The following is a 27,783-nucleotide window of genomic DNA, read 5'->3' as shown; positions in this document are numbered from 1 at the left end:
CAAAAACCCCAAATGATTTTAAACCCTGAAATCAGAGAACCTCTCACTTGTTATACCACTGTATTTCCATTAGATGACTAGATGTGCTTAAGGGGATGGGGGGATGGGACAGTAGAAAAAATGGGCCTAAATATATTTTTTAAAATATATCTAGAATCTAGTTTTCTTCTACTGTCACACACTTTTCATAAAACTCAATCCATGTCAGCCTCAGCTTTTCACTGATTTCCATTTAAGTCATAACCTATAATCTACAACATTAAAATTAACTGCTGATAAAGAAAATACTAAAATATAACTTTACCAATGAATCTGAAATAGGTAAAGTTAGTCTTACCAAGTAAAAAAGCCACAGACAAGGACTAAAAAATATTAGGCCATTACACTTACATACAAAGTGAGGCTCCCTAGAGACATTTGAATAAATTTGATTTTATATTTAGTGCCTAAAAATTTATGGTATAATATGGACTAAACTAGATCTTAATTTTTCGTGTCAAAAAATATCCCTAAATTAGTTCAGCAAATAAAGAACTTATGATGTTATTAAATGTTCTAAGATTTAAATGATTAATATAGAGCCTTATTAGTTGCAGAGTAGGCCCTGATGTGACTTTTCACCCATTTTTAAATCCTGTATTTATTGCATTATCACTACTATATTTACTTAGCAAAAACTAGTGTATCGATTCATATTTCACTTTGTAATGCTAATGGTCAGAATGATGAAAAAATTATTTTCTTTATTAAATTCACATGTAAAGAAACCATAAAGGTAAAAATCCAAAGCTGTATTGTTTTCTAATCTTTAATTGTATCTCAATATGAACGTAATCTTAAACTCACCTTTTCCCCACATTTCCTTATTAAACAGATTTTTAAAAAGAGATTGTGAGGGTTATTATAATTAGCTCCACATATTGCTTTTGGAAACATTATTACTAATCCTGCTAGCAATTCTACTGTAGAAGGATATATTTTTAAAAAATTATAAAACTTTAATGTGGCCAGAAAAAAACTACTGTGTGGAAAGTCTATTAGGACTACTTAATAGCTCTACTAATTTTTAAGATAATTTATTATAAGTGGTCAGACACACACAATCTACCACCTTCTTTTTGTGAAAATGGTACATTTAATCATCTACATAATACTTTTTAAATATTCATTACAGTCAACATTTCACCACTTACGGGCTTAAATTCTTACACAATGATCCACTGAGATTTGAAAGGATCTAGGCTTTCAAGGGGGAGGAAAGAGGATCAAGATCGATGATTGGTTATTACAAGGACAAAGGTTAGTGACTTAAATATAGATGTGCATTACAAATTATTGTGTATACATTTTAAAGATTTCAAGATACACAAAAATTTAATCTAATTAAAAGGAGGCTGGTAATCATTTTAAATGCTCAATAAGATTCCCACAGAAGAAAACAGGCTTATTGCAAGCAAACACAGTATCTTGCTACCTATAAACCTTCAGATAGGATTTCAACTATACCAACTCAGCTTTAAAAAAAAATACTTGGTCACAGAAAATACGTCATTATGGAATACAAAAATAGCTATGTAGATCTATCAGGCCAAAGTGACCAACAGATGAAATGTGTTAAAACCATACTGTTTAAAATGTGCAGGATTAAACAGAACCTAATCAAAGACAGGACTACGAAGACTAAATCAAACGCCAGTGAAACAGAAAACATGCCATTTTCTCATACACAACCAAATGTAAAAAACACATTTGTGAAATAGCTGTTTTAAATCTTTACTCTTAAACCTTTCACAGGTTTCACTTTCAACCCAAAATATATCTAAACGGTAAAGCTCATTCTTAGCAATATATTACTAGTCACATAAAAAACAACCCACAACTGAATAGAAGATTAAAAAGCAGATATACCCTTGTCCTTCCAATTTTTCTTCTGACCATCCATCTCGTCACGATCTGCCCTCCAGATACAATTATCAATTATGCATACCAACAGGAACGCTGTAACTGCAAAAGTCTACCCCTGAGACATGAAATACCCGTTTCCTCAACCGAAGTCTGCAGTCTCCTCTGCTGCACAACTGCAGCAGGGCTGGAGTCACCTGACGCCTTCTGGGTGTGGAGCAGTCTGACGCAGTGCAATCTGTAACTAGGCTACTAATACTCAGGCACTACTGCCTTCTTTCTGTGTATTGTTCTAGTCTTTTGCTTGTTGCTCACACCAAAAGGAGCTACTTTTGCAAGGGGGAGGAGGGGCAGCCTACCAAAAGAAAGAAAAGAGAGCTGTTTTTTTGGCATTTAACCAATAAATGTATTTGAAGTACACTTAAGGCCATGTAGAGTTTTTTGTTTTGTTTTAAATTATACTGCTGCTTTTCAATTTCATTTAAAACTCTAAAATCAGTGGTTACCTGTTAAGAAAAACAACATGGACTGACTGCAAAGCTTATTCATAAAAACACATTATTTGCCACATAATAATTTTAATGGCTCAATAGGATTTCTATTCATAAGATTAAAAAGCAGATAGGCCCTAGTCCTTCAAATATTTCTTCTGACCATCCACCTAGTCATGATCTGCCCTCCAGATGCAATTATCAATTTTGCACATCGACAGGAAAGTTGAAATAGCTTTTATCTCACCGGTAAGAGCTTATATTTCAAACCTGGGAAATGCTAAGTCTCTTTTTTACTTTCTCCTAGATTAAGGCTTAAAACATTCAGCATTTGCACCCTTATGAGGGTATAAGTAGAGAATCATAAAGTCAAGTTATTTATATTTATTTAATATATGCTACTCAATAGAAAAAAAGTTTTTATTCAATTTTAACAATCTCATTTTTCTAATGCAATGGTATTTTTCATTCTTCTCCAATTAAGGAAATTCAGAGAGCTACAAATCTATACTTGTTCTGAATTTATCACCTGTTCCAACTCAGTCTTTCAATAAATATCTATTAGCTTGAGGAGAAATACTTATGTGTTAATTATATCATTTGCCTTGGGAAAATATGAGACTAAACTAAAATTTTACTGATAAATACATAAAAATAAATCTATGTACAGAATTTCTAAAATTTTTGTTCAACTTTTAAAATTGTCATTAATTCCAGTGCAGAGTATCAGTCTTTACTAATGTCCCATAACTGCTCAACAGATGCTACCATCTGACTAAGCAGAAGAGATGATATATAATGACAAAATCAGCTGAAATATTTTAAAATGCCTGATGAAGTATAAGATATATAGCCTATGTACAAAAATACATATTTCACAGGACTATGCAGCTACCCTAAAATAGTTATAATGTTTCCTGGAATTTTCTATAAAACTGTGTGGGCTGCAAAACCCTCCAAAATCCTTAATATCAGAAGAGGCCTGAATATCGATGATTCCGTTCTTTCCCTTATCTGCCTAACTGCAAACATAAAGCAAAGCTATTTTTAAAAAGAACCCAGTATCCTCAGCTTAAGAGTGAATATTTAACTTTAAACTATTCACTGGACCCTTGAATAATACGATATTTGAGAACCCTGTCACCAAGTCAGAGCATAGCTGAAAATATCCCAAACTATTCAGTAAGAACATATTATTTCCTAATAATGAATCCCATAGAACTGAAGGCCAATAAATATTTTAGCCTTAGAATAAGGCATTCAAAAATGGCACCCAAAGAGGTTCTTTTTTAAATATCTTTTTATTGATTTCAGAGAGGAAGGGAGAGGGAGATAGAAACATCAATGATGAAAGAATCAATCATTGATCAGCTGCCTCCTGCACACCCCCACAGGGGATCGAGCCCACAACCCAGGCAAGTGCCCTTGACCGGAATCAAACCTGCGACTCATCAGTCTGCAGGCCGACACTCTATCCACTGACCCAAACCGGCTAGGGCACCCAAAGAGTTTTTAAGTCAGAGATTACTACACAAACAGGAGAGGGGGGTGGAAAGATTTCTTAAGATATGAGTATTTACCATTCACATCTTCTGGTATTTAACTTGGTTTGACAATTTAAAAAAATAGTCCAAGAAGGCAAGAATGTGTAATAATATCCATTCATCTAAACATTAAATATACCTAACAACTCCCTGGCAGATTAAAAAGGCAAAAACAGGAGCCCTGGAAATTCAACCTTGCATAGTGATATCTAATTCTTCAGTTTATATGGGCTTTGCAATTTATTAAGCTTACAGCAAAAACTAGTTCATATAAATCAACTGACATTCTGCCCATTTCTTTCTTAGAAAAGTTTTAAAACTAGAGTTCCTTTAAGTTTGGTAAACTAAGCAAGAACATGCTTAAATTTGAAATTTTGATGAGACAAAAAGAAGTGTTAAAATATAAAGCTATATGGGCTATGCTTATTGTGAGGATCAAATGAATTAGTGTTACGCAAAGTGCCTTATGACAGGTGGCAAAAAGTAGGCCCTATGTAAGTGCTAGCTATTTATGATTAGTATTATGCTAAAAATAACAGACAAACTACAAGGGACAAGACCTTTAAAACACATCTAAGAAAGCACATATATTAAGCCATCTGATTCTAGGCAATAACCAATACCTTTCAAATCCGAAGTACCTATCCACACAAATTATTGTTCTTTGCTATGTAGTTCTATTATTTTCCAGCTGAGAAAATTTTATATACGAATAGTTTATAGGTCCTATTTCAGATTAAACCCCAACTTTATAGGCAAATAAAGGACATAAATTTGTTTTTTAAAAAAACATCATTTATTTTGCCTTCAAATATTTAACAAATAAAAAAATTTTCAATGATAATTTTTTAATAGAGCAGATACATCCCAACAGCATTTTGATTATTTGGGACAGGAACCTATTTCCTCTTAAAAGGAGGATTCCAAAGGAGAGGACAACAGAAAAGTGCTTTACTTATAGTGCAAGTAAATAAATTCTAAATTGTCTAAATTCTAAGTTCTACTGCATATTATTGGTAAGGGGGAGGGGAGGAGATAGTCTCCTTTTCCTGAAATCAAAATCAGCCTTACACAAAACTTTTTAAATAAACTGTTCAAAGTTCATGTTTGGCAACTTCCCACTCCTCAAAGTCCATATCCCAAGTACCTCTCCCAAGCATGACAAAAACTAGTAAGGAAAATGTCCCCAAGCATACCCCTAACTCCTAACTATGCCCTAAAATTTCCTACATTCTTTGTTTCTCTTCTTTTATATCTAGAATCAAATCTCATTTTCTTAGTGCACTTATCTCATCAGTAGGAAATGTACATGATTATATCAATCCCTACTAAAGAATAAAAAAAACTCTTTTCTTTACAACCAGAGAGAGAGAAAGAGAGAGCGAGAGAGTGAGATCGAGAGAGAGAGGTTTGTATCTATATCTAAGTGGCAGGATTTCAGACATTAGAAAGTGTATTTTGGCATAGGCAGCAATATGTAAGCTGTAGGTCTGCCCTAGCCAGTTCTCCCAAGATTCTTCCTTTTCCATGTCTTTCCTTCCTTTTCTTCTGAACCCCAGAAAATTTCATGTTTTGTTTTGCTTTGTTTTCTTAACAATGTTGAGATAAAGGAAATAAAGTGGGAACAAGGCAGTCATTTGGATCGAAAGTACTACTCTAAACTGGGAATTGCTGTGTACAATTCTTGATAACTAAAATAGTATTTCCACTTCCAGCAATAGAAAACAGCATTCACTTTTTAAGTAAACAATTGTAGTTACACAGTAGTTTTGAACTTACTTAATTATCCTGAATTATGAAACTAAACATATGTCTCACTACTGAAAGGTATTAAACAGCACTGTTTATTGTGCTGTAATATAATGCCCTCTATGGACTAAATTATAGCACTTCAACGTTAAGTATTGAATTGAAACTTAAGATGTGGAGAAATACTGTAGTCTAGGAAATGAATGACAATACAAGTTAAAATGGCAAAAAAAATGAGCATTTTTGAGTCTATAAACAATTTTGCATAAGTTGCTAAAAAATGAATACTAAAAACCATAGAGAAATTGAAAGTGATATTATTGAATGAGAACTAAAAAAATGTTGACTTCTTGTATTATAATCTAAAACAAATATATCGATATTCCAAAAGAGACAAAGCATTTTTAATTTGGAATTTAAAAAGTAATAGTCTTTAGGCTCTGAAACCTTAAAACCTTTAAGTTTTCATTAAAGTACACAGGTTTGGGGGAATCCTTAAGGTCATTTCATAATGTTTGTAATAGCATGATTCAAGCATTTGTTTCATTCAATACAATGTGTCAAGATTCAAAATCCTGTTATAAAGTCATTTTTAGTTTGAAACAAATACCCACAACTCACTAAATTTCTCTGCCCAACTAAATATATTCCATATAGTCAATTATAGAGTATTCCATAGACCTCATTTTCTATCTATAACACTAGGTGGCACCAACACCCACAGTACAGTTGATTGTCCAACCCAGGGCATAAAATCTGGCAATGCTGATTTTCTGTGTTCCCTGTGTCCGTGTTCCCTAGGATTGTTTCCTGGTACTAGGAAATTAGATCAGACTATGATGGGAATAGGAAAACAACTTCACCCAAAAAGCATGTGGGATAAAATAATCTCTAACCAGAATTCAAAATCAATTCTGAATAGATCAGAATTAAATGTAAAAATGAATCTATAAATAAGTAAATAAAGTTATAGATTTCCCTATGTGAAAATTTAAATGTCCAGCAAAATTAAAATTCTTTAGAAAACTGAGGGAAAACTGTAACGTGACAAGAGTTTGCATCCTTGTATATAAAGCACTCCCAAAATTAGAGATGAAAATCTAAATTTAAAAATGGGCAAAGGAGCCCTGACCAGTGTGGCTCAGTTGGTTGGAGCATCCTCCTTTACACTGAAAAGTGGTGGGTTTGATTCCCAGTCAGGGCACATACCCAGGTTTCCGACTCAAGCCCCTGTTGGGGAACGTACAGGAGGGCAACTGATCAATGCTTTCTCTCTCAAATCAATGTTTTTTATTCTCTTTCTCTTCCTCTCTCTTAAATCAATTTAAAAAAAAATGGGCAAAGGATATGAACAGGCAATTCACACAAAAATTACAAATAGCCAATAAATATATGGAAACATGTTCACTTTTGCATACCACTTTAACTTATCAAACTCAAAGGTTTTCGATTTGGTTTTAAATGGCAAGTACAGAAAATGTCTGGAAGAATACCTGTGAAATAAGTCAGACATAGTAAGTGACTAGGAAGGAGCACTAAGTGTTTACTTGAGACAGGAAGACCTATCACTGTACTTTTTGAATATTGTATATGTAAAGGTATTATCTATCCAAAAAAAAATATATCAATTGGTGATAATAGAGAAATGGGTGTTTTCTTACTCTGTTAAAAGGGGTAAAAATTAGTTCTGGATCTCATCCTCCCCTCCTGATTCTCTACAAGCACCTTTAATTCAACATTTACTCCAATCTCTTTAAAAGGGGTGGGGCTGCCCTGACCAGTTTGGCTCAGTGGATAGAGCGTCGGCCTGCGGACTCAAGGGTCATTATCTATCCAAAAAAAAATATATATCAATTGGTGATAATAGAGAACTGGGTGTTTTCTTACTCTGTTAAAAGGGGTAAAAATTAGTTCTGGATCTCATCCTCCCCTCCTGACTCTCTACAAGTGCCTTTAATTCAACATTTACTCCAATCTCTTTAAAAGGGGCGGGGCCTCTTCAACCCCATTGTCTCCCTTCCATTGCTAACACTATTTCTCCATAGTCTCAAACTTTCTTTATAACTGTCAACATTTAATATCTATTTTCTAAAATCCCATTCATTTCTCAGCCCTAGCCTTACCCACTCACACCACCAGCCACTGTCAGGCCAATATCTTCCTTCCTTTTTGATAAATTCTTAATCCCTAATCTTAGGTGAGCTAGTATTTGATAACGCCAATCAATCCTTCCACCTTTAAATCTTCCTCTTCTCTTGGTTCTCTCTCGTTGATCTGTGGCTTTAATTACTATCCAGAGCCCATGGCAAATACACACATAAAAGCAAAGTCTCTCTCAAGAGCTTCCTATGTATAATATCCATCACTTCTTGGATGTCCCTTAGGTGATGTATTACCAATATATTTAAAACTTATTTTCTTGCCTGACCGGTTTGGCTCAGTGGATAGAGCGTCGGCCTGCGGACTGAAGGGTCCCGGGTTCGATTCCGGTCAAGGGCATGTACCTTGGTTGCGGGCACATCCCCAGTGGGGAGTGTGCAGGAGGCAGCTGAATCGATGTTTCTCTCTCATCGATGTTTCTAACTCTCTATCCCTCTCCCTTCCTCTCTGTAAAAAAATCAATTAAAAAAACAAAAACAAACTTATTTTCTTAGCTTCTCTCCTTAAATCCCACTGCATTCTCCAAAATTCCCAAACTCAGTTTCTCATACTGCCACCCATGTATTTGCACATATAGAATAATCTTTAATGCCTCCCCTTATCCTTCATGTTCATGTCCAACCAAACCCCAAGTCCTATGTCACCAGGCTCATCCCATTACCTTAATGTTCATAGCCTCCTCTTTCTTAGACTATAGCAACAATCTCTAAACTGGTCTCTGCCAGTAGTACTACCCATTTGCAGAATATAAGCAGATTCAGTAGAATCCACATAATCACTACATATTTTCATAGAATAACAAACACATTTTCAAATCACTTTACACAAATCAGGTCATGAGAAATGTAGAGACAAAAGAAAAAATGAGAATAAGTAAAATTTTTCAGAAAAATTCATAATAGCATACCTCAATTTATACTTTTCAACAAAATGTTTACTACTCAGTATACATAACTTTACACCTATTACTGGAAAATACTGCAGTATATTGAAATATTAGGAACATTACAGAAAGATTTTTTCATTAAAAAATTTTAAAAAATTAATTTATGGGGGGAAAAAAGTAAATGCACCTGAAAATGTTTTAATACCTCTTGCTCTTCGTGCTATCAGGAAACACTGAGACAAAAGAAAAGAAATATACACTGAAGCCAATTCTAACATTTTTTTTCTAGTTCCTTGGCAATATACAAATGATCAATGAATAATTGTGTGGAAAAGTTAAGAACAAGGGTAAGTGATGAGTGCAAGAGGGGTAGAAAAAGCACTAAAACCTTTAACTGGGACAGTAGAAGAGGATTCTATCAATGTGATGTGATGTATTGGACACTACAAATGTAATATACTACACAAAATGTAGTGAAATGTTCCGTGGTAAGTCAAAAGGTGGCAAGAAAGCACAAAACAATGTATGGATTACCTGAAGTTTTACTCAGCTCTGCTGAAATTATAGCAGATGGTGATCTGTTCTCTTTTTCTGTACCAGCAGGAAGTTTTTTCTCCGCTTCTTTCACAAGAACTTTGGGTTTAACTATATTCCCTATCTCTGTCTGAGTGGTCAAAGCAGAAACATCTGGAGGCAGTAAGGGCACCTTTGAAATATCAGACCTATCTTTGGAGACTTCATCTGGGACATGTACTTTATCTTCAGCCTTACGTTGTACCTTCTTGAAAAAAATGTCATGGGGTAATTCTGAGCGAGGCAATGACCCAGCTCCATCCTCAACATTAGCAATTTCACTTTTGCGGGGTACTTCTAGGTCAGTGTATTCCCTGGCTAATTTAGAAGAATCAGTTCTGGAACTGACAAATGTAGGGAACTCATCTATAATCTCAATGGGAGAAGAATCTGAAAATGTTTCACTCTCTCTTATTTTTGCTTCCTTAGCAATAAATAAGCCATCGTTTGAATAAACGGCAGTACTGAGCTCCTCCATCTGCAAAGGCGTTTTCTCCTTTTGGGTCCATGTTGGAACTTCACCAGGTGATACGGTACCTTTTGTGGTGTCTAAATTGGGCTGGAATGATTCCAAATATGGCTTCCCCCCCTTAGGTGGTGGTGAAGCTCTGACTTTTTCCTTATTTTCATGTTCTATCATGAACTCAGATGAAGTTTCCATGAGATTTTCTTTCGTAAGTATCACAGCTTCATCTTGTTTTTGTGGAACTTCAGGTATTGAATCATCACTAAATAAGTCAACTGGTTCAGAATCAGGTGAGGAATCTTCAACTAGGTCCGAATGCTCAAGCTCTGGCTGTGCAGCTTTGGCTATTTCTGAATAATTAGAGAAATCTGGCGTTGGTTCAGCAGAGACCTTTGTCTCTTTAATTAAATCACATGCAATGGATATATAAGGACCTTCTGTTTCTTGAACAGCTACAGTCATACTTGCAGGCTCTTTAACTTCTTCCTTTGTTCCTGATACTTTTTTAAGTGACACATTCATGGCTTCTTCATAAGGTGGTGGATTTTCAGGCTCACGTTTTATGCTTTCATAATTAACTGGAGGAGGAGCATCTAACGGGGATGAACTGGGCTGCACTCCAGAAGCACCAGCACTAGGAGCTACAGAACTTAATGGTGCTTCCATAACAATGTCAGGCAAAACTGGTGAAGGAGTAGCTTCAGATTCTTCAAATGATGGGCAAAGCTGTGCAACAGAGTAGAGTGACTCCTGCATAGCTTCTGATGTTTGAACCAAGTCCATTTTTGTTTCAAACGCAATCTTCGTACCTGTAGCTTCATTCAGTTCACTTTCACATGCTTCCTGTACTAAATCTGGGGTTAGACCTTCAGGCATGTTTGTCATTACTTCCCCTGTCACCTTTGATAAACTATCTGTCGTGACATAATCTGTCTCAGAATCCTGTGCTGCTACAAGGAAAGGGTGTGATGATTTGGTGCCAGTATTCTTCTCTGTTATAATCTGAGCCTTTTTCTCTTCTATTTTTTTTTCATCTGTCTTATTTTCTGAAGTATGTTCTTCCAACATAGGAAAAATGTTTGTTGAAATGCTTTCAGTAGCTGTTGGGTTAAAGGGAGTGCATGTGATGTATGTTCCTGAACCATCTTTTGTAGCTTCTGGTGTACTGGGAAAGGAAGTATCATCATTACTGCTTTCACTATCTTTCTCAGGGTTTGTCTGATCAATGCTATCCACAAAATATTTCTTATCCACTTTACTCTCCAACTTGCTCTCTATAATACCTGTGGTAGCCAAGACATCACTATCTTGCTTACTATTAATACCTCTTACTTCCCATACTCGCTCAAATCGTTTGAAGTCTGCATATTCTTCCCTCATAGGAGCTCCTGTTGTAACTCTCTTTTCATTAAAACTGTCCCTTGTTTTTTCTGGAAACATAACTTTGTTCTCTTCTTTAGTCAAGTTAGTAAGGGCTGTAGGTGATTCTCGATTACTAACTAGGTCATCCTCTTCATCTTTACTCTTCACATTTATTTCCTTCCTAGGGTCTGCTACTGTTGTGGCAGATTCTGCTTTTAGAGAGCCACTGAATGATGATCCCATTTCTGAATATTCCAATTCTGAAAACTCTGTTAAATCTTTGTCTACAAATGGATTTTTTGCCTTTTCTGGAAACTCTTTGGAAGCTTCCTTTGACGTTTCTTGAATTGTTCCTTTGGTAGGCAATACTGCTTGTAAATTACCCAGGTATTCATGTTCTTTAAAAGAAGTAGCTGAGAGGGAAGACAGAGAAGGAAGAGAAGCAGCAGTTTCAAGCAGGACAGATGGGAAATCCTCTTGACCAGCGGAAACAGTGTTACCTGGCTGCTCCTTCAAGTCCATAATTTTTTCTGTGACCATGGACAGAAAGGAAAGTTAGAGAATGCCAGTGTTCTCAGAGTTAATGTATGCTTTATTACAGATTCAAAATAGTGTTAGTAAAGACTTACTATTAACTAAAATGAAATGTAGCATTTAATTAATAAATAACAAGTACACTGGAACTATTACTAAAAAATTAAAACTATTATCAATAAAATCTGTGTATGGCTACAGAGGTAATTTATATGTCATGCAAAGACATAAATCAGTCTTTAAGAAAAACCTCAAGTATAATCACGAAAAAAGCTAATTTTAACTGGTTTTAGAGGGGAAAAAGAGTATTTGAGAAGAGAGTTTGACAGTTTAGAAAAGAAAAGACACTGGACAATTAAATGCCACAGAATGACATTCGTTCACATGAAAGTCTTTCAGCTATACAGCAAGTAAATTTTATTTGGAGAAATGGAACAGTCAGTATGTAAATGTAAATCAAGGGTCCAAGAATTCCTTATATACTTCCAATTATTAATCAAAAGTTCTGCCCATTTCCCCATTGGACATAGCATATAAAATGCAATTTCAACTTTTTCAGTAGATATTATCTGAACCATGCTAATTTTTAGTAAATTCAAACTACTCTGTACAGAGTTAACAAAACTACAGAGTTAAAGTTAGAATACACAGAGGATAAAAGGCTAGCAGAAAGAACTTGCCTGCAGAGGAGTGTATCACAGGCTCAGATGCAGCAGGAAGAGCAAAAAGTGTCTCATCTGAAAAACAAATAGAATATAACCTCAGCAGAAATAAAGACAGAGTTGGAAGGAGCCTAAAGATAAGAGGAGCAAGTAAGGGTTCAGTTTGTAATGAGTTAATACAAAACTTCACTTACAGAGAACAAAGCCAAGATGGAAAGGAAAAAGTAGTACCATTAGTAGAATCATTAATTCAGATTAAATTACCACATATATTATAAAGTTGATTAAATGGTATTCATAGAACCTATCATTTTTCAAGAGGCAAAAACATGTTTATGTTAAACATCATGAACCAAAGTGGCTTTAAGATACTATTTTTCTTACTTAATGTACCACATCCAAAGCTTCTGTTCACATTTTCAGATAATTAAATTATCTTGTACTAATTAAGCCAAAATTTTAAAGATGCATTTGAATAAAATTAATACGACACTTGCTTAGTCATTTTTATTGGCATATGTTCAGTTCAAAAGAACTTTCAGAGAATGCATTTTCTTATGCCAGGTTGTCTACCTTTAAATAAAAATATTCTAAGAGTCATTGTACACTGTTCTTTGAAGACATCAGTTCTATCAGTTCTATCATCATTGTCCAAATTACAAAGAAAATACTAATTATAATTAGGAAGATCATTATTATCATCAGTCTTGTTTTGTTTAAAATTAACATTGAGGGCTACTTGTTATTCTAAGTACTTTACATGCAAAAACTCATTTTACTCCTTAGAACCCTATTGCTACAAGGATTGTTGTTACTATCCCCATTTAACAGATTAAAAACCAACAACAATCACCACCAAGGGACAAAACTTAAGGAACTCACTCAAAACACAACACAACTAGCGAGAGTCAGGCAATTCAACCCCAGAGCCCATTTTCTTAACCGCAATATATTATGGACTGAATATTTGTGATTTCCACACCCCCGCCCCCGACACACACACACACACACCCCAATTTTTATGTTGAAGCCCTACCCTCCAACGCGATGGTATTTGGAATCAGGGCCTTTGGAAGGTAATTAGGGTTACATGGTAGGATAGGATTAGTGTCCTTATAAGAAAAGACACCAGAGAGCTTGCTGCTCACCCTTCCCTGTCTCTCCATTCTGCTATGTGAGCAAGTGGCAGCCACCTATAAGCCAAGAGAAGGAGCCTCAGAATGAAGCCTACCTAGCTGGCACCTTCATCTTGGATTTCCTGGACAGTGCAAAGAAAGGATGAATAAGCTTTAAAAAAGCAACAGAAAGAAACTATGCAAAATGAACTACAGCAGGGGAAAAAAAGGCTGGGGGGAGGTGGAGGGGAGGAGTAATGAACAGAGCTCAGCAGCCTGTTAGATAATCAAGCATTTAAAGTATATGTAATTGGAACCCCCTCCAATTACAACAGTGACAGATGCAAGGGGGAAAAGGAATAAAGATATAACAAACTAAAATTTGTCAACTGTGATGGAAAATACCAATTTACAAATCCAAGAAGCAGAATAAATACAACCCACAAAGAAACACACTGTAAAGGTCAAATTGTTGTAAACCAAAGAATGAGAAAAATCTTTAAAACAGGAAAAGGGCAAGGGAACAGCAATAAGAATGACTTGACCTCTCACTGGAAAAAAACATAATCCAAAAGATAATGGACATCCTTAAAATTAAAAAAAAAAAAAAGGGCAATCTAAAATTATATACACTCAATCATTATTATTCACTGATTCCCTATTTGCAAATTTGTTTACTGGCTAAATTGGTAATCCCAACAGCAGACATGCACAGAACAGCAAAATATGCCCATCACCCAACACAAGTTCCCAGGTGAGGTTAAACAAGGAAACCCTATGTCTCCTTGTTTCACTCTCAGACTGTAAACACGTATTCTTTTTCCAGCCTATTTAGTGCCACATTTTTTCACATTTTTTGTGGCTTTTGTTAGTTACTTTGCTAACAAATAGGCTCCTAAGCAGAGTGCTGAAGTGCTGTCTAGTGTTCTTAACCACAGAAGACTGTGATGTACCACCTTACAGAGAAAATATATGTATTAGATAAACATTTAGGTATGAATTATCATGCTGTTGGCCATGTGTTCAATATTAATGAATCAACAATATATAGTAAATAATGTGTCTTTATAAATAGGAATACACATAAAACAAAGTTATATATAGATTGGTTAACAAAAATGCTATGACTAGAGGTTTCCAGGAACCTAACCCTGTATTTCCCCTAGGGGCAATGATTCAGTATTTGCTAATTCAGTGTTTTCTGTGACTCTATAAAACATAACTTCCTTCTCTGACTGGCTTATTTTGCTTAGCATAATGCATAACCCAGGAACATAGACAATAGGGTGGTGAAGGCCTGGGGTCGAGGGTGGGGACGGGCTGGGAGAAGTCAATGGGGGAGAAAGGAGGCATATGTAATACTTTATCCTCACTTCTTAATTTCTTTAAAGAATAATTGATTTTTTGAAGCACAAATAATTACAATATACAATAATATTTGTACAAGCAAAATGTATGACAATAAAAACACAAACGATGGAAGAACTGCATGAACGCATAAAAGAACAAAAACCAGATGGGACAAAGAGAAAACAAAGACTTAAATGAACCATACTGATAAGTATGATCAATGTAAATGGTCCCAATTAAAAGCAGGTTTTCAGACTAGATAAAAATCCTTCTATGTGCCATTTATAGGACACACACTTTATATATAATAACACAGGAGGTTAAAAGTGAAAGGATCTAGCCCTAGCTGGTTTGGCTCAGTGGATAGAGTTTCAGCCTGCGGAATGAGGCGTCCCAGATTCGATTCCGGTCAAGGGCACATGCCTGGGGTTGTGGGCTTGATCCCCAGTAGCTGGAGTGCAGGAGGCAGCCAATAAGTAATTCTCTCTCATCATTGATGTTTCTATCTCTCTTTCCCTCTCACTTCCTCTCTGAAATCAATAAAATATCTATATATATAAAAGCCTAAGTGACCGGCTGATGGGCCATCCAGTAGCTATGACGTACAATGACCACCGGAGGCAGACGCTCAATGCAGGAGCAGAAACCACAGGCATGGAAACATGGAACAGACTGATGAATCTTAGAGGGAAGGGGGAGGAGGGCAAGAAGAGATTAACCGAAGATCTTATATGAATACTAGAGGCCCGGTGCACAGATTCATGCACCAGTGGGGTCCCTCGGCCTGGCCTGTGGGGATCAGGCTGAAATCAGCTCTCTGACATCCACCAAGGGGTACCAGATTGCGAGAGAGCACAGAGCCGAGGGACCCCACCGGTGCACAATTTGTGCACCGGGACTCTAGTGTATGTGTGTGTGTATGTATATGTGTGTGTGTGTGTGTGTATGAAAGAATCTAAAAGGATATATCATCCAAGCATTTATTCTAAGAAATTTGGAGAAGCTACATTAAGGTTGAGCAAATTAGATTCAAAGACGTGTGTATGTATATGTGTGTGTGTGTGTGTGTATGTATATATGAAAGAATCTAAAAGGATATATCATCCAAGCACTTATTCTAAGAAATGTGGAGCTGCTACATTAAGGTCGAGCAAATTAGATTCAAAGAATATTACCTTGATACTATCAGTGATAAAGAGGGGCATTTGGTAATGATAAAGGAGTAAACAAACATAACACTAAATAGCTATATTACAACACTACAGGTGTATGGGAAAGGTATATAGAAAATACATGAAGCAACAACTAAAGGGAGACAGACAAATCTACAACTTTTATTTAAAAAATTTAACACTCAACTCTCAACTAATCGACAGATTACACCCACATGCATGTAATCAGTACTTTTATTTAAAAAATTTAACACTCAACTCTCAACTAGACAGATTACACCCACATGCATGTAATCAAAAGGATATAGATTTAGATAACACTATTCACAAACTAAACTGACTTTTATAGAGCACTACAAACAACAGAATACACATTCTTCTCAAGTACATATGGAACATTCACCAAGATAAACCATTTTATGGTCTATAAAACAAGTCTCAATACACTTTAAAAGGCTGACATCATGAATTAAATTGATCACATGAATTAAATTGAAATCACTAAGACAAAAATATCTGGAAAAATCCCAAAATGTTTGGAAATTAAACTATACAATTAAAAAAAAAAACATGGATCACAGAGGAAATTAAAGCATATTTTAAATTAAATAATGGAAATTTGTGGGATACAGGTAGAGCAAGGTTAGAGAGAAATTTATAACTCTGAAGGATTCAATTCAAAGAGCTTCCACCTCACAAAACCAGAAAAAAAGAGCAAGTTAAACCCACATAAGTAAACCCAAATAAGTAAAAGAAAATAACAAGAATCAGAGCAGAAACTAATGTTATAGAAAACTAGCAAACAATAGAGAAAAATCAATGAAACCAAAAGTGAAGAAATCAATAGAATTGATACTCCATAAAACTAACAAGAAAAAGAAGTTAAATAAGATCAAGTAATGGAAATAAAAGGACTATCTCTATAAATCTTAAAAACATCAAGAATATTATTAACAAGTTTATGCCAATAAATTAGATAACTTAGGTGAGTGGACAAAGTCCTTGATGTCTACTCATCAAGATGAAATAGACAAATTCCTTTAAAGGCATACATTTCTAAAACTGGCAGAAAAGAAATAGAAAATCTGAATAGCCCTATATAACTTAAAGAAAGTTCAGTATCCTTATCATTTAAAACCATACCCACAAAGAAAACTCCAAGCCCAGAGGCTTCACTAGTAAATTCTGTAACATCTAAGGATGCTTATACAGACGCTTTCAACAAATAAAGGAAAAGCAAACACTTCCCAAAACGTTTTATAAATTGATACATTAATATCAAAACCAGACAAAGATACTGCAAGAAAATGAATTTACAGAAAAATACCCCTTACACATACATGCAAAAATCTTTAACAACATATTAGCAAATTGAATTCAGCAATTCATAAAAAGTATATTCATTACCAAAAGGGTTTAATCCCAGAAATACAAGATTGGTTCAACATTGAAAATGAAACAATGAAATTTAGCACATTAGCAGTCTAAGAAAGGAAAGTAACATGGTTGTCTTAATAGATGCCAAAGACATCTGTTAAAATTCAATACCTATTTCATAAAAATTTTCAACAAATTTGGAGCAGAAGGAAACTTTCTCAACCTAAGGGTCAGGACATCTAGGAAAAATATGCAGCTGACTTCATACTTCATAATGAAAGACTAATCATATTTCCCCCAGATGCAGAAAAAAACAAGGAACTTTTTACACCTTTTACTGTACTTGCCTTCTTACCACATTTATAGCATAAATATCAGAAGGGAAAAGTAAAATGATTTTAACTTGCGAACAGCAATGTGTAGTTAGAAAATTCTATGGTGTTTTTTTTTTAAAAAAACCACCTATTAAACCTTACTAGAGCTAGGAAGTAAATTTAGGAAGATGCAGGATAGTTACAAGAATAGTATACAATCACTGTATTTCCATGTACCAGCAACTAACAAATGAAACATAAAATTTTTAACTACTATCATTTACAATAGCAACAAAAAACATAAAATACTTAGAAGTAAATGTAACAATAGAAATGCAAAAGCTCTACAGTGAAAACTACAAAACACTGCTGAGAGAAATACATACTAGTAAACATGACATGTGGATTGAAGACTTTTGTTATTAACAGGGAAGAGCTCTCTTAAAAAGTTTGTGTCTTTGCACATCTTGTGAAGAGAGGGATGGGGCACTGGCTGCCTTTGTTCCTATCTTTTCAAAGATGCTTGTATTGCAAACAACCTTAGAGACAGAGACAAAGTCTTTCACTTGAGCAGTAAGGCAGGCAGGCTTATTATGTAGTGTAAGATCCAGTTTCTCTGAGCCCAAGGTTGCTTGGCCCTCTCTGTGTTGTCCTAAGGAAACGGGGCTCTGGGAATCTGTCCCCAAAAGTGCTGATATTCTGGCTATTACCACTGCTGTGAGTATTAAAGTCCCTTATTTCTTACCCAGGTATCTGTGTCCTCTGCCAGCATCCATGAGACTATGGCAGGCTAATTTGTTAGCTTGTTATAAGGTAAAATCTCAAACTCTTAAGATGTCAAATTCTCCCAATATTGATCTCTAGACTCAATACAACCCCAAATTCCCAGCAGCCATTCTGTAGAAATGAACAAGTTGATCCTAAAATGTATATAGAAATACAAAGGACTTAAGGCAAAACAATTGGGGGGGGGGGGGAGATAAAACTTGGTGTATTCACACTGCTTGATTTTAAGACTTACTATAAAGTTATAGTAATTAAAACAGTCTGGCTACTGGCATAAAGATAGACAAATAGATCAATAGAATAAAATAGATAAAGACATCCTTGACTCACAATGAATGGCTTGACTTTACGGAAAGCGATCTACATTCAACAGAAATCATACTTTGATTTTAAATTCTGATCATTTCTGGGCTAAGGATACGCAGTACAATTTTCTGGTGAAGCTGAGCAGTGGCAGCACAGGCGGTGAGCCACAGCTCCCAGATCAGGAAGGTGAACAACTGATACTCCACAATGCATTCATTGTGTTAGATGATTTTGCCCAACTCTAGGTGGGCAAAATATTAAGTGTTCTGAGAATATTAAAAGTAGGCACGGCTAAGATATGATTCTTGGTAGGTTAAGTGTATCAAATGCTTTTTTAAAAATAGTCATTATTTAATGAGCTAATTCCTTGCTCTCCTCCACCTCTCTCCCTCATTATCTCACTCCTCCACCCACTCCCAACACTGAATGCTAAACATACTTATGTAAACAGACATGGTATAATGCCAGAGAAAGTCAGTGCCAATTTTTAATGTGTCTAGATGCATTTCTGACTCAGGATATTTTCAACTTACTATGGGTTTATAGGACATACCCACCATCCTAAGTTGAGGAGGATCTGTATGCTTAAACAGACGCACTTATATGGTCAACTGATTTTCGTCAAAGGCACCAAAGCAAAATTCAATAGAGAAAGACAAATTCTTTCCAAAAAAATTTTGCTGGGCCCAGCCGGTGTGGCTCAGTGGTTGAGCGTTGACTCATGAATCAAGAGGTCACCAGTTCAATTCCCAGTCAGGGAACATGCTCAGGTTGCAGGCTCGATCCCCAGTGGGGGGTGTGCAGGAGGTAGCTGTTCGATGATGTTTTTCTTATCGATGTTTCTATCCCTTTATCCCTCTCCCTTCCTCTCTCTCTAAAAACCAATAACAACTTACTTTAAAAAATGTTTGCTGGGACAACTGGATATTTATATGGAAAAAGTACAAAAATCTGAACCTGTAACTCTTCCATAGACAAAAATTAATTCAAGATGAATTATAGATTTAAACATAAAAGCTAAAACGATAAAGCTTCTAAAAAAAAAAACATAAAATGTTTTTACAACCTTGGTGTAGGCAAATGTGTCTTAGCACACAGTAAGTATGAACCATAAAAGGAAAACTTGATAAATTAAGACTTCTTCAAAAGCAGAAAATTATACTCATCAAAAGAAACCATCAATAAAATTTAGCAGGTAAACTACAGATTAGGAGAATATATTTACAATGCATATATCTGAGGAAAGACTCTTACAAATCAGTAAGAAAATGGCATCTAACCCAATGTAAGAATGGGCAAATTACTTGGACACTTCACAAAAAGAAGATATACAAGTAGCCAGTAGACATGTAAAAGCCCTCTAATTCATTAGTCATTAGGAATTAAATTTAATTCATCATGTGAATTAAAGCTATAATGAAAACAACTACATACCCACTAAAATTTAAAAGACTGATAATATCAAATGTTTGTGAGAATGTGAAGCCACGCTAACTCTCATACATCGCTGGTAGAAGTGGAACCACTTTGGAGAACAGTTTGGCAATTTTTTTTTATAAAGATAACTACCCTATGAACCAGCAATTCTACTCTTACTCAATTCTACTCTCTTTACCCAAAAGAAATGAAAACAAATATCCACAAAAAAAGGCCTATACAAAGAAAGTTCACAGCATTCTACTGTTCATAATAGCCAAAAACTACAAATAATCCAAATGTCCATCAACAAGTGAACAAATAATTAAATTGTAGCATATTCTTATCATGGAATACTTACTCAGCAGTAAAAAGGAATAAATTACTGATACCTACAACATCATTGATAAGTCTCAAAAACATACTGAGTGCAAATAACCAGACACCAGAGTAAATACTGTATGATTCCATCCACATGATACTCTATAATAGGCAAAATTATGGTGAAAACAATCTGAACAGTAGCTGTTTGGGATTAGAGGGCTGGGGGAAGGACAGAACAAGAATTAAATTGACTGCTAAGGCTCAAGGGATCTTTCTGGAATAATGAACCTTTTCTGTATCTTTTTTTTTTTAATATATTTTATTGATTTTTTACAGAGAGGAAGGGAGAGGGATAGAGTTAGAAACATCGATGAGAGAGAAACATCGATCAGCTGCCTCCTGCACCCCTCCTACTGGGGATGTGCCCGCAACTAAGGTACATGCCCTTGACCGGAATCGAACCTGGGACCCTTGAGTCCGCAGGCTGAGGCTCTAGCCCAGCCATGGGCAAACTACGGCCCGAGGGCCGTATTCGGCCCGTTTGAAATGAATAAAACTAAAAAAAAAAAGACCGTACCCTTTTATGTAATGATGTTTACTTTGAATTTATATTAGTTCACACAAACACTCCATCCATGCTTTTGTTCCGGCCCTCCGGTCCAGTTTAAGAACCCATTGTGCCCCTCGAGTCAAAAAGTTTGCCCACCCCTGCTCTAGCCACTGAGCCAAACCGGTTAGGGCTTTTTCTGTATCTTGACAGGGGTGTGGGTTAAATGAGTAGCTGCATTTGTTAAAACACAGAATTGCTAAAACTTAAGATCTATGCATTTTACTGTATGTAAGTTATATCTTTATTATTTTTTAAAAATATATTTTTATTGATTTCAGAGAGACAGGGAGAGAAACATCAATGATGAGAAAGAATCATTGATTGGCTGCCTCCTGCACGCCCCCTACTTGAGATTGAGCCTGCAACTCAGGCTACCCTTGACTGGAATCCAACTTGGGACACTTTAATCAGCAGGCCAACACTCTATCCACTGAGCAAAACTGGCCAGGGCTGTAAGTTATCTGTATATGTAAAACCCTAATATGCAAATAGACCGAACAGCAGAACAACCGAAAAACCAGTTGCTATGATATGCACTGACCACCAGGGGACGCATGCGGAACATGGCAGGTGTTGGCAGCAGGCGGCAGAGTGCGAAATATGGTGGGCATCAGCTGCAGCGGGATGGTGGAGCAGGTGAGCGGGGGTGCCAGACCAAGGAGGGGCACTGGTTGCTGTCATCGGGGTGAGCCTCTGGTGGTTACTCCCATCACCGCAGTCCTGCCCAGCACTCGCACCCACTGCCAGCGCCGGCCCTGCTCCCAATCACTCACTCAGCGGCGTCAGCAGGTGTGAGGAATGGCTGCCGGCCCCGATAGCCCCTCAGGGCTTCTCCACCTCCCCCTGCTCCTGAGGGGCGATCAGGGCAGCAGCCACCACTCACACCCACTGACAACACTGGCCATGCTCACACCCACTGCTGACACTGTCCTCAATCGCTCCATGCCATCAGCAAGTGCGAGCAGGGCCGGCGCCATCAGTGCGTGGGAGCGGCAGCAGGAGTGGGGCTGCTGACAGAGGCGGGGAGGGGGAGGTGGCAGGGGGGTCAGGAGGGGCCGGGTGGGTTTGGCTCAGTGGATAGAGCGTCGGCCTGCAGACTGAAGGGTCTTGGGTACAACTACAGTCAAGGGCACATGCTGGGGTTGCGGGCTCGATCCCCAGTGTGGGGCGTGCAGGAGGCAGCCGATCAATGATTCTCTCTCATCATTGATGTTTCTCTCTCTCTCTCTCCTCTCCCTTCCTCTCTGAAATCAATAAAAAAATATTTAAAAATATAATAAAAACGTCACCCTAGCCAGTTCTGGCTCAGTGGATAGAGCATTGGCTGGCAAACCAAAGGGTCCCGGGTTTGATTTTGGTGAAGGGCAAGTAAGTACCTTAGTTGCAGACTCTTTCCAAGCCCATGCAGGAGGCAACCAATTGATGTGTTTCTCTCACATTGATGTTTCTCTCCCTGGATGTGTCTTTCCCTCTTTCTCCCACTCTCCCTAAAAATCAATGGAAAAATATCCTCGGGTGAGGATTAACAAAAAAATAAATAAAAAATAAAGTAATAAAAACATTCAATGAAAAAACTGTAGGTGCATTCTTCAACAAATTTCAGAGAGAGTGCACAAGTAAGCAAGGGAGAACCCATAAACAGACATAAAACAAACCAATCCATTGTAATGTGTGGACCTTATTTGGATTCTGACTTTTTTTTAAAAACTTTTTTAAAAAGACATATGACATTCACTAAGTAGTAGTAAATATAAACTTTGGCTGGATACTTGATGAAATTAATTATTGTGAAATATGTTGGGAAAGTATTTGATCAAGAGTATTGTGGTTATGTTTTGGAAAACAGTACTTGGTTTGCAAGATACATAATGAAATATTTATAAGGGTGTGGGACTGGCAAGATTGGCAATGGATTGATGACTGTTGGGGCTCAGTGTTGGTTAAATGAGGTTTCATTCACTATTCTGTTTTCCTTTATGTTTGAAATTTTCCATAACAAAAAGTAAAAATAATTTTTTAAGTTCTCCAAAAAAAGAGGTAAGGCAATGTAAACGTACTAAACTTCTATTATACTGAAGTAATTTCAACCACATTTTTACCCACAATTCTTTTAGCAGGCCATTAAAATATATATTTGACTCTGTCAACACCAAACTTAACTAGAGCTCCTGATGTTTCTCTCTCACATCAGTTTCTCTCTCTCTCTCTCTCAAAAATCATTAAAAAAAAACATATCCTCTGGTGAGATTTTTTTTTTTAAGTTATAGCCTATATATGGGTGTCAGATAGGAACTGGACTTACTGAGGGATCACCTGGTAGTGTCTAACCACTACCACTACCATTACGATGTACACCTGAAAATAATATAATATTTAACATCAACAATAACTGAAACTCTTAAAAAGTAACTAAACAAATAAAAGTTATAGCAATTAAAAAAATAAACAGAAAATATTTCACCCATACTACAAATATATGACAAAAGTGGCATTTCAAAATAGTAGAGAAAATGGTGTTGAGACAAATGAAATACCATATTCAAAAATAAAATTGTATCACTACACTGTTCTCTAGAACAAAATAAACTATAGAAAGAATTAAATGTTAAAGTAAAATCATAAAAATACCAAGAGAAAACGTGGAGAAATTTTTATAAGACATATATATGACAAAGGCTAATTTCCTAACACTAGATCAAGTGCTCCTACAGCTAGAAGAAGAAGAAAAAAAGAAGAGGTCAAAACTGTGATGAGAAAAATGTACTGGCACCTAAGCCTAGTAAATAATATGGCACCTAAGCTAATTAAAAAAAAAAATGCTGGGAAATATAAATTTAAAAAACAATTTGCTAAATCATTTACTGGTTTATCAATCTACTCCACTGACAAAGGCAAAAGGAAAAGAGGTACTTTAACACATTATTGGTGAGAATATAGGTTGGAACAACTCTTTGTAGTACAATTTGGCATTATCTAGCAACATTTTAAATGCACATAGCCTTTGAACTAGGAATTCTATTAGCATGAATTTATCTTACAACACCCAGAGAACAGCATGTATTCCCAAAGAAGTTTACATACAGGTGTTTACAGCAACATTATTTATAACAGAAAAAGCTGAGAAACAACCTAGTTAATCATCACTAAAAGACTGATTAAATAAAATATGGTACATATGTAAATAAATGCATGCTTTAATTCATAACACTTGGGATTTTTATTGAAAATCCTATATAATAAAAGCCTAGGCGTAGTCACGTGATCACAAGATGGCTGCCACAAGACGGCCACCCTCACGGGGCAGTTGGGGGTGAACAGGCCAGCAGGGGAGGTCAGTTGGGGGCAATCAGGCTGGGAGGGGAGGGCAGTTAGGGGCGACCAGGCCAGCAGGGGAGGGCAGTTGCGGGCGATCGGGCTGGCAGGGAGGCAGTTAGGCATCAATCAGGTCGGCAGGGGAGTGGTTAGGGGGTGATCAGGCTGGCAGGCAGAAGCGGTTAGGGGCAATCAGGCAGGCAGGCAGGCAGGCAAGTGGTTAGGAGCCAGCAGTCCCGGATTGTGAGAGGGATCCCAGATTGGAGAGGGTGCAGGTCAGGCTGAGGGAGACACACACACACACACCCTCCATCCCTGTGCACGAATTTCGTGCACTAGGCCTCTAGTATTGTAATAATTCTGGAACTATACAGAATGTGAAGATCAACTTATCAACTTTCATCTATAATTTTCATTCATTCAACAAATATCTGAGTGCCTACACCACATGTCTGTGCTCAGTAATGCAGTCATAATGTCATATAATCCTTTTCCTCAAGGAAAAAAGGTGATATAGCCCCTTTATTCAAGGAGCATATAAGTCTGGTACAAACTAGAGATGAGTAAACGTACTATTATCACATATATGGCATGATATCTATCATGAGGTAAGAACAGAATATTACGGGAACACATGAGTAAAGCAACTTAAAATTAATAATCACCATGCCAAGAAACAAAAACTCAGCAGCTTACATGTGAAATTATCAACTCCTCCTTTAGAGCTGAAATGATGATGAGGCCATCAGTCTGAGCAGACCTTAGCTTCAGTACAGCTGGGTCTGATCACCTTGCATGCCTATGTCCACAAAGGTCACATCCCCCCATTTAAACACTGCTGATGAATGAGGGTTCAGCCCTTAGAGTTCTGAATCCCTGGTGCTATCACCCTCAGGGGGACCTTTTCTAGGGTCTATATTTAGAATCAGAAACAAAAAGTCTGAAAGAATGTGCTATAAGAATAGTGTATCTGCAACATTTACTTCTACTTCATCAGAGTTTCCAAAGAATCAAGAAATATATCCATTTGGTTGGTACTTGAAACCTGGGCTAGCAAAGTACCTTTAAAATGTGCCATTTAAATTGGAGCCTTACATCAGGATTTCAAATAAATTGCTTTTAGGTATATTATTAAATAACTACACTAAAACAGAGCTAATTATTGGACAATAGAAAATATGTCCCTTTTTAGAAAGGTTTTATATAATACAGCAAATCTTCCAAGTTTACAGAGATATAGTATGAAATAGCATATTTTCTAAATACTATTCCACATAGTTAGATATTTACCAAAGATTCTATATATATTCATTACATCATTTAAAAAAGGATGAGGGAGCTTGTTGGTTACTAAAAAGTACTATAAATTTGGCACTGTGCTTCCTAGGAACCTATCTGAAACATAATTTATCTTATCCATAAAGAGCATACATACCACTTGTTCCTAGTCAGAAAATTAAAAATAGCTTAAACAAAAGAAATTATTTGGAATCTCTAAATTCATCAGTTCTATTCCTTGCTGTCACTTGTTAGATAAAAATGGAAGATGGGGACTGAATAGGGCATGATCTCTCTTTCTTTAGAGGCATCTTATACTTAAGATTTAACGTATATATATCACTCAAAATCTTAAAAGACATGGTTTTTCATCTCCAAGATATAATAATCCTAATCTTAAAGCAATATTAAATCCTATATAAACTTCCATTCAATTAACAACTTTGGACAGTCTCTGAAACTGATTTAATAAGCACCAACATTCTTTCCTTTGCATTTACATTCATAGCCTCAAAGTCCTGTCAATTCTTCTTTCATAAAACCTCTTTGGCCCTAACCGGTTTGGCTCAGTGGATAGAGCATCAGCCTGCGGATTCAAGGGTCCCGGGTTCGATTCCGGTCAAGGGCATGTACCTTGGTTGCGGGCACATCCCCAGTGGGGAGTGTGCATGAGGCAGCTGATTGATGTTTCTCTCTCATCGATGTTTCTAACTCTCTATCCCTCTCCCTTCCTCTCTGTAAAAAATCAATAAAATATATATTTAATAAAAAAAAACTCTTTGTACCCTAACTATAAAAATACAGATTCACAACCAATTAAAAAATTTTCACTGAACTAAGTAATGAACTAGATTAGACTCTACTCAACTGTCTCAGAACTATCGCAAAAGCTTTCTCAATAGTTCCCCTGTTTTTCTTTCCAACCTCTCTTTAGAATATGGTCACCAATTCCTTTTCTAACACTACCATTCAGGCCTCAGTTCAATAATCTTCAGTGGCTTCCTAATACCTATAGCAGTAAATCAGGAAGAGTAAAAAGCTACTAGTCAATAAATTCATAATTTGTCCGATAAGATGAACTCTAAATCTCTAATAAACTTGATATTTTTACCTTCTGAAATAATTTCCCAAGGTGTTCTTTAAAAGAATTTAATTATTAATGTACAACCAGGTACTCGTGGATGAAAAGATTTGAAAACTATTTTACAGACTACGCAGGTTTGTCTCTGTAGACCTAAAACATAACTTCCAAGAAATAGTCTATCTAACCAATACATGAAAACCTCTCAAAATATTTCATTAAGTCTCAGGGTAAATCGACCACAAGTTTAATTGGCCTCGTCCCGGATAGGAAGCCACAGGTTTCCCCTCTTTAAGACCATCAATCATGCTGCCTTTGTGTTGACGATTCCCTGGTGATGCAGAAAGAGGCTAAACCTGTCCACACTGACAGCCATTCCTCTTCCTCTGCAGCTGAGACCGGAGCAGAGCTGCGCCCCCTCGGAATGCAATGCCCGCAGCCCCTTTCCCGGGCTCGGCTTAGCGGCAACCGGTGCGGAGCTGCCACATCAATACACGGGGAACTGGGCGGTGGCGGGACTTCGCCACAACTCTCCCACCCGGGTCTCCACGCGCACACCACTGGGGGCGCCCTCCCTCACTGCAGCGGGGTCAATGTGGACGCTTTCCAAGGGGTCATCTCCCCACCAGCGCAGGCGGAGGGGAGGGAGATGAAACGCATGGGGCCACCCAGCCCAGGGAGGGGATAGGAGGGGGCCCGGGCTGAACGCAGGCCAGCGGACTGACAGCCAAACTGCGCCTTTCCCCAGGAGCAGCCCAGACGGGGAGACAAAAGATGAAGGCGCCAAGGCCTTTCCGTCCGCACCCCAGAACGAGGGCAGCCCCAAGAACCCACAACCCTAGCTCCTCGATACACACCCAGCTCCTGCGAGGGCGGGTGGGTGCCTAACTTCAGGGACGCCGTGCGATGGGGACCAGCGGGAAGAACCGGGAGCGGGCGGGTGCACGTGTTACCCGACGCCCGGACAGACAATGAAGCACCAGCCCGGGCTACCTCCGCCGCCCCACCCAGCT

At 37.1% G+C, this 27,783-nt stretch overlaps 1 protein-coding gene across 1 annotated transcript in view; it reads right to left on the bottom strand.

The window, feature by feature from the left end:
* Nucleotides 1-27,783, bottom strand: part of RTN4 (reticulon 4) — a 55,948-nt gene that overhangs the window by 27,382 nt on the left and 783 nt on the right. The window contains exons 2-3 of the mRNA XM_014532007.1: nucleotides 12,348-12,513; nucleotides 9,267-11,663 (exon numbers count right to left, since the gene is read on the bottom strand). Coding sequence (XP_014387493.1) covers nucleotides 9,267-11,663; nucleotides 12,348-12,513 — 2,563 coding nt within the window. The remainder of the gene's footprint in view (nucleotides 1-9,266; nucleotides 11,664-12,347; nucleotides 12,514-27,783) is intronic.

Source organism: Myotis brandtii, unplaced genomic scaffold (assembly GCF_000412655.1).
Source record: "Myotis brandtii unplaced genomic scaffold, ASM41265v1 scaffold84, whole genome shotgun sequence".
Classification (NCBI taxonomy): Eukaryota; Metazoa; Chordata; class Mammalia; order Chiroptera; family Vespertilionidae; genus Myotis; species Myotis brandtii.
This window is presented reverse-complemented; position numbering and strand designations above follow the sequence as displayed.